The sequence below is a fragment of the Oncorhynchus nerka genome, linkage group LG23 (genome assembly GCF_034236695.1).
Source record: "Oncorhynchus nerka isolate Pitt River linkage group LG23, Oner_Uvic_2.0, whole genome shotgun sequence".
NCBI lineage: Eukaryota > Metazoa > Chordata > Actinopteri > Salmoniformes > Salmonidae > Oncorhynchus > Oncorhynchus nerka.
The window spans coordinates 10,280,343-10,288,696 of NC_088418.1; the positions used below are offsets into that span (position 1 = coordinate 10,280,343).

At 43.6% G+C, this 8,354-nt stretch overlaps 1 protein-coding gene across 2 annotated transcripts in view; it reads left to right on the forward strand.

The window, feature by feature from the left end:
- Positions 1 to 8,354, forward strand: part of LOC115106148 (serine/threonine-protein kinase SBK1-like) — a 28,939-nt gene that overhangs the window by 17,349 nt on the left and 3,236 nt on the right. For both annotated transcript variants that reach the window (XR_010460652.1, XM_029628703.2), the window contains exons 2-3: positions 7,747 to 8,015; positions 8,183 to 8,354. The exon at positions 8,183 to 8,354 is cut by the window's right edge and continues 31 nt beyond it. Coding sequence is in view for 1 of the 2 variants with exons in the window: in XM_029628703.2 (XP_029484563.1) it covers positions 7,844 to 8,015; positions 8,183 to 8,354 (344 nt within the window). In the remaining variant the exon portion in view is untranslated. The remainder of the gene's footprint in view (positions 1 to 7,746; positions 8,016 to 8,182) is intronic.

The following is an 8,354-nucleotide window of genomic DNA, read 5'->3' on the forward strand; positions in this document are numbered from 1 at the left end:
GGGGCTTTACCCCCCACCTCCCTCTTCAATCTCTCTCTTTCCTACTCTCGGGAACTGGACGGCACACTGCCAATTTCCAGATTGCTGTTATGCAACAGCCAAGCCAAACCTGACATGTCTCAGTTAGCTGAGGCAAGCACACAGAAACACAATGTTATTCGTCCAACGTTATAACAACCTCAACAAGAGTACTGCTCTGCTCTGTTGCTGCTGATCTAGTTAAGCCAATAGCTCTCTGGAGTGTTACGTAAGCAGCTGTTAGAAACAAAATTAAATATGTATTTTATTGGATTGATAAGAGGTAATCATTTTTCCACCGTAATAAATTAAATCCATCAGAATTGAAGATTAAATATGTTTTCAAAAGACTGGAGAGAGACAGATAGTTTGTAATGGACAACCCTTCTGGAGAGAGACAGATAGTTTGTATTGGACAACCCTTCTGGAGAGAGACAGACAGTCTGTAGTGGACAACCCTTCTGGAGAGAGACAGGCAGTCTGTATTGGACAACCCTTCGATAGACAGACAGTCTGTAGTGGACAACCCTTCTGGAGAGAGACAGACAGTCTGTATTGGACAACCCTTCTGGAGAGAGACAGACAGTCTGTAGTGGACAACCCTTCTGGAGAGACAGACAGTCTGTAGTGGACAACCCTTCTGGAGAGAGACAGGCAGTCTGTATTGGACAACCCTTCTGGAGAGAGACAGACAGTCTGTAGTGGACAACCCTTCTGGAGAGACAGACAGTCTGTAGTGGACAACCCTTCTGGAGAGAGACAGTCTGTATTGGACAACACTTCTGCTCGTGTTGAATACTGAAGCACAGCTCCCTCTAGTTAGATACAGGAGGACACTTTCCTTTAGCTGGAGATCCTGCTCGTGTTGAATACTGAAGTAAAGGCAAGTTGTGTTCTCGTCAACATGGTGTCTGTCTGACCTATATTGTGACTCATCACGGATCTCTCTATGTGTGTGTGTGTCTCTCTCTGTGTGTGTCATCATAAGCCCCCTTTGATCAGCTGGGCTAGGCCTGATGACTCATTCAGCTATGAGGCTTCCATACAAGTACAACAGGGCAGAGATACACACACACACACACACACACACACACACACACATACCCACACACACACACACACACACACACACACACACACACACACACACACACACACGGATACCCACACATGTACCTGTAAATAATTGTCCTAGCTGCCAACACAGTGCTAAGGTGAGAGTACTGTTGGATAAGTCCTCCTCCAGAGTTAAAGAGATGGTGTGTGTGTCTGTGTGTGTAAGACAGAGGGAGAGAGGGAGAGAGAGAGACAGAGGGAGAGAGAGACAGAGAGAGACAGAGGGAGAGAGAGAGAGAGAGAGAGAGAGAGAGAGAGAGAGAGAGAGAGAGAGAGAGAGGGAGAGAGAGAGAGACACAGAGAGAGAGAGAGAGAGAGAGAGAGAGAGAGAGAGAGAGAGAGAGAGCGAGAGAGAGAGAGGGAGAGAGAGAGAGAGAGAGAGAGAGAGAGAGAGAGAGAGACAGAGAGAGAGAGAGAGAGACAGAGAGAGAGAGAGAGAGAGAGAGAGAGAGAGAGAGAGAGAGAGAGAGAGAGAGAGAGAGAGAGAGAGAGAGAGAGAGAGACAGAGAGAGAGAGAGAGAGAGAGAGAGAGAGAGAGAGCGAGAGAGGAGAGCGAGAGTACGAGACATAGTGATTCTGATTGGAGACTGACGTACTGATTGACCTTGTGCCAGAGAGATGACACTATTGTGATATTTTAGATGATGAGAATCCCATCTACCCCTCCCCCCACCCCCACATACACACACACACACACACACACACACACACACACACACACACACACACACACACACACACACACACACACACACACAGAGAGACATGCACATACATGGTTGTGCAGCGCTGGCTCCTGTGGTGCTTAGTAAGCTCTTCTGATCTCTGACAGTTACTAATGGCCTTCTCACTTTACAGTTCCTGCTAAGCTCAGCTCAGATCTCTGTGTGTGTGAGAGAGAGAGAGAGAGAGAGAGAGAGAGAGATGAAAGAGAGCGAGAGAGAGAGAGGTAGAGGGCGAGAGAGAGAGGGAGAGAGAGAGAGGGAGAGAGGGAGAGAGAGAGATGAAAGAGAGCGAGAGAGAAAGAGAGAGATGAAAGAGAGCGAGAGAGAGATGAAAGAGAGCGTGAGAGAGAGGGAGAGAGAGAGAGAGAGGGAGAGAGAGAGATGAAAGAGAGCGAGAGAGAGAGAGATGAGAGAGAGATGAAAGAGAGCGAGAGAGAGAGAAAGAGAGAGATGAAAGAGAGCGAGAGAAAGAGAGAGATGAAAGAGAGCGCAGGAGGAGAGAGAGAGAGAGGGAGAGAGAGAGAGAGATGAAAGAGAGCGAGAGAGAGAGAAAGAGAGATGAAAGAGAGCGAGAGAGAGAGCGAGAGAGAGAGAGAGAGAAATAGAGAGGGGACAGAGAGTCATTCATCACTTAAACAGTCTCATGTTTCATCACCTGCTGGTGACACACACACACACACTTTCTCTTACCTTGTGTACAGGGTCTTTATTGAATAGCAAGGTGGTAGATGGATATTGCTCTGTCTTTACTTGAATCATATTCAGATTTTGTTTTTATTTTGGTGATGTAATGTATTGATGGGGAAGAGATAGTATTATAGGAACAGGGAGGGACACTGAGATAGTATTATAGGAACAGGGAGGGACACTGAGATAGTATTATAGGAACAGGGAGGGACACTGAGATAGTATTATAGGAACAGGGAGGGACACTGAGATAATATTATAGTATTATAGGAACAGGGAGGGACACTGAGATAATATTATAGTATTATAGGAACAGGGAGGGACACTGAGATAGTATTATAGGAACAGGGAGGGACACTGAGATAGTATTATAGTATTATAGGAACAGGGAGGGACACTGAGATAGTATTATAGGAACAGGGAGGGACACTGAGATAGTATTATAGTATTATAGGAACAGGGAGGGACACTGAGATAGTATTATAGGAACAGGGAGGGACACTGAGATAGTATTATAGGAACAGGGAGGGACACTGAGATAGTATTATAGGAACAGGGAGGGACACTGAGATAGTATTATAGGAACAGGGAGGGACACTGAGATAGTATTATAGGAACAGGGAGGGACACTGAGATAGTATTATAGTATTATAGGAACAGGGAGGGACACTGAGATAGTATTATAGGAACAGGGAGGGACACTGAGATAGTAACAGGGAGGGACACTATAGTATAGGAACAGGGAGGGACACTGAGATAATATTATAGGAACAGGGAGGGACACTGAGATAGTATTATGGTATTATAGGAACAGGGAGGGACACTGAGATAGTATTATAGGAACAGGGAGGGACACTGAGATAGTATTATAGGAACAGGGAGGGACACTGAGATAGTATTATAGTATTATAGGAACAGGGAGGGACACTGAGATAATTATAGGAACAGGGAGGGACACTGATTATTATAGGAACAGGGAGGGACACTGAGATAGTATTATAGGAACAGGGAGGGACACTGAGATAGTATTATAGTATTATAGGAACAGGGAGGGACACTGAGATAATATTATAGTATTATAGAACAGGGAGGGACACTGAGATAGGAACAGGGAGGGACACTGATTATAGAACAGGGAGGGACACTGAGATAGTATTATAGGAACAGGGAGGGACACTGAGATAGTATTATAGGAACAGGGAGGGACACTGAGATAGTATTATAGGAACAGGGAGGGACACTGAGATAGTATTATAGGAACAGGGAGGGACACTGAGATAGTATTATAGGAACAGGGAGGGACACTGAGATAGTATTATAGTATTATAGGAACAGGGAGGGACACTGAGATAGTATTATAGTATTATAGGAACAGGGAGGGACACTGAGATAGTATTATAGGAACAGGGAGGGACACTGAGATAGTATTATGGTATTATAGGAACAGGGAGGGACACTGAGATAGTATTATAGTATTATAGGAACAGGGAGGGACACTGAGATAGTATTATAGTGAGATAGTATTATAGGAACAGGGAGGGACACTGAGATAGTATTATAGGAACAGGAACACTGAGGAGGGACACTGAGATAGTATTATAGGAACAGGGAGGGACACTGAGATAGTATTATAGGAACAGGGAGGGATTATAGGAACAGGGAGGGACACTGAGATAGTATTAGGAGGGACACTGAGATAATATTATAGTATTATAGGAACAGGGAGGGACACTGAGATAGTATTATAGGAACAGGGAGGGACACTGAGATAGTATTATGGTATTATAGGAACAGGGAGGGACACTGAGATAGTATTATAGGAACAGGGAGGGACCCTGAGATAGTATAGGAACAGGGAGGGACACTGAGATAATATTATAGTATTATAGGAACAGGGAGGGACACTGAGATAGTATTATAGGAACAGGGAGGGACACTGAGATAGTATTATGGTATTATAGGAACAGGGAGGGACACTGAGATAGTATTATAGTATTATAGGAACAGGGAGGGACACTGAGATAGTATTATAGTATTATAGGAACAGGGAGGGACACTGAGATAGTATTATAGGAACAGGGAGGGACACTGAGATAGTATTATAGTATTATAGGAACAGGGAGGGACACTGGGATAGTATTATATTATCATAGGAACAGGGAGGGACACTGAGATAATAATATGATACTATAAGAACAGAGAGGGACACTGTGTGTAGTATTATATTATTATAGGAACAGGGAGGGACACTGAGATAGTATGAGATTATTATAGGAACAGGGAGGGACACTGAGATAGTATTAGATTATTATAGGAACAGGGAGGGACACTGTGATAGTATTAGATTATAATAGGAACAGGGAGGGACACTGAGATAGTATTAGATTATTATAGGAACAGGGAGGGACACTGTGATAGTATTAGATTATAATAGGAACAGGGAGGGACACTGAGATAGTATTAGATTATTATAGGAACAGGGAGGGACACTGAGATAATAATATGATACTATAAGAACAGGGAGGGACACTGTGATAGTATTAGATTATTATAGGAACAGGGAGGGACACTGTGATAGTATTAGATTATAATAGGAACAGGGAGGGACACTGAGATAGTATTAGATTATAATAGGAACAGGGAGGGACACTGAGATAGTATTAGATTATAATAGGAACAGGGAGGGACACTGTGATAGTATTAGATCATTATAGGAACAGGGAGGGACACTGTGATAGTATTAGATTATAATAGGAACAGGGAGGGACACTGAGATAGTATTAGATTATTATAGGAACAGGGAGGGACACTGAGATAATAATATGATACTATAAGAACAGGGAGGGACACTGTGATAGTATTAGATTATTATAGGAACAGGGAGGGACACTGTGATAGTATTAGATTATTATAGGAACAGGGAGGGACACTGAGATAGTATTAGATTATTATAGGAACAGGGAGGGACACTGAGATAGTATTAGATTATTATAGGAACAGGGAGGGACACTGTGATAGTATTAGATTATTATAGGAACAGGGAGGGACACTGTGATAGTATTAGATTATTATAGGAACAGGGAGGGACACTGAGATAATAATATGATACTATAAGAACAGGGAGGGACACTGTGATAGTATTAGATTATTATAACAGGAATGGATAGTATTAGATTATTATAGGAGTTGGTCCCACTTTGCTGCTATCACAGGGAGGGACACTAGGAACGAGGGAGGGACACTCTTCTGGAAAGGCACTTTCCACTGTGATGTAGGAACATTGGGACACTGCTATAACAGCACTGTGATAGTATTAGATTATTATAGGAACCACTCTTAGTGGGAGTCTTTCCAACTAGATGTGGGAACATTGCTGCTATAACAGCTTCCACTTATTCTGGGAGGCTTTCCACTAGATGTAGGAACATTGTATGCTATAACAGCTTATTGCAGCAGAATAAATCAATACAAATCAGAACAATAAATGAAGATACTTTTGACTGGGAGGCTTTCTCATTCCTAAATCATGGGAACATTGGTCCCCCCTTTGCTGCTATCACAGCCTCCACTCTTCTGGAAAGGCTTTCCACTAGATGTAGGAACATTGCTGCTATAACAGCCTCCACTCTTCTGGGAGGCTTTCCACTAGATGTAGGAACATTGCTGCTATAACAGCCTCCACTCTTCTGGGAGGCTTTCCACTAGATGTAGGAACATTGCTGCTATAACAGCCTCCACTCTTCTGGGAGGCTTTCCACTAGATGTAGGAACATTGCTGCTATAACAGCCTCCACTCTTCTGGGAACTAGATGTAGGAACATTGCAGCCTTTCCACTAGATTTTGGAACATTGCTGCTATAACAGCCTCCACTCTTCTGGGAAGGCTTTCCACTAGATGTAGGAACATTGCTGCTATAACAGCCTCCACTCTTCTGGGAAGGCTTTCCACTAGATGTAGGAACATTGCTGCTATAACAGCCTCCACTCTTCTGGGAAGGCTTTCCACTAGATTTTGGAACATTGCTGCTATAACAGCCTCCACTCTTCTGGGAAGGCTTTCCACTAGATGTAGGAACATTGCTGCTATAGCAGTCTCCACTCTTCTGGGAAGGCTTTCCACTAGATGTAGGAACATTGCTGCTATAACAGCCTCCACTCTTTTGGGAAGGCTTTCCACTAGATGTAGGAACATTGCTGCTATAACAGCCTCCACTCTTCTGGGAAGGCTTTCCACTAGATTTTGGAACATTGCTGCGGGGACTTGCTTCCATTCAACCACAAGAGCATTAGTGAGGTTTGTCCTGATGTTGGGAGATGAGTCCTGGCTCGCAGTCGGCCTTCCAATTCATCCCAAAGGTGTTCGATGGGGTTGAGGTCAGGGCTCTGTGCAGGCCAGTCAAGTTCTTCCATAGTGCCAATGTAAAGTTTGGTGGAGGAGGAATAATAGTTATAGAAACATCTCAGGGATGATCAATGGAAACAGGATGCACCTGAGCTCATTTTCAAGTCTCATAGCAAAGAGTCTGAATACTTATGCAAACAATGTTTTTTTATATTTATTTTTATAGAATTTCTAAAAGCCTGTTTTCTCTTTGTCATTATGGGGTATTGTGTGTAGATCGATGAAGAAAAACATCAATTTAATCCATTTTAGAATAAAGCTGTAACGCAACTCAATGTGGAAAAAAGGGAAGGGGTCTGAATACTTTCTGAATGTACTGTATATATATATATATGAATGTACTGTAGTGTCAATCAGTGCTGAAATGTTCCATAGTGTTGATCAGAGGTAACATAAAGCCTGCTTCTTTTATGGCATTCCGAGTTATGCAATGTGTGTGTGTGTGTGTTTGTGTGTCTGTCTGTGTGTCTGTGTATGTGTGTGTGTGTGTGTGTGTGTGTGTGTGTGTGTGTGTCTATAGTCAAAGGAATAGGTCAGAGTGTTTGGGATCGTAAAACGCTGCAGTTTTGAAAATAACAATTTCCTCTGTGAGAATAATCACACTGCAGTAGGTTGGAGATAGGCTGCTGTGTGTTTGTTTGCGTCTGCAGCTTTTCTGTTTATTTCATATTTATTTATTACAAAAAGAGACACAAAGAAGAGTTCAGATGTTTTAGTATTGACTGTTAAATGTCTGTATGTTTTCATTTCAACTAACAAAATGTTTTCCTGTTTCTATTTCTCTCTCCTTCTCTCCAGTGACACAAGCCGTTAGCCACCCCTCTTGTCCTGCCCGTGAGTCCGTCCCCTAAACCTGTCCCCCTGTTCTTGTCCGTCCCCTAACCCGGTCCCCAGTATGAGTTCGTCTCCGCTGGGTTCCCGTGGCAACATGGACATTCTGGAGGAGCTGCAGCTGATCGCAGCACAGAACCTGGAGAGGTTAGAGGTCAACAAGTATTATGAGGTCATCAGGGAGCTTGGCAAGGGCACTTACGGCAAGGTGGACCTGGTCATACACAAGATCAGAGGTGTGGAGGACACACACACACACACACTAGACTTGATCTTGAGGATACACACATTTAACAGGATCATTCACTGGTCCAGCTCTGCAGGATTCTCTGCAGGATTACTTGTGCGTAGCATGATCAACCATTATAATCATTCATCGCTCCCATGTTGTTTTCCCCCTCAGGCACCAAGATGGCCCTGAAGTTCCTGAGGAAGAAGACGACCAAGCTGAAGTCGTTCCTGAGGGAGTACAGCATCTCTCTCTACCTTTCTCCCTGTCCCTTTATCATTAACATGTTTGGGATCGCCTTCGAGACTGACGACTACTACGTGTTCGCCCAGGAGTATGCCCTGTC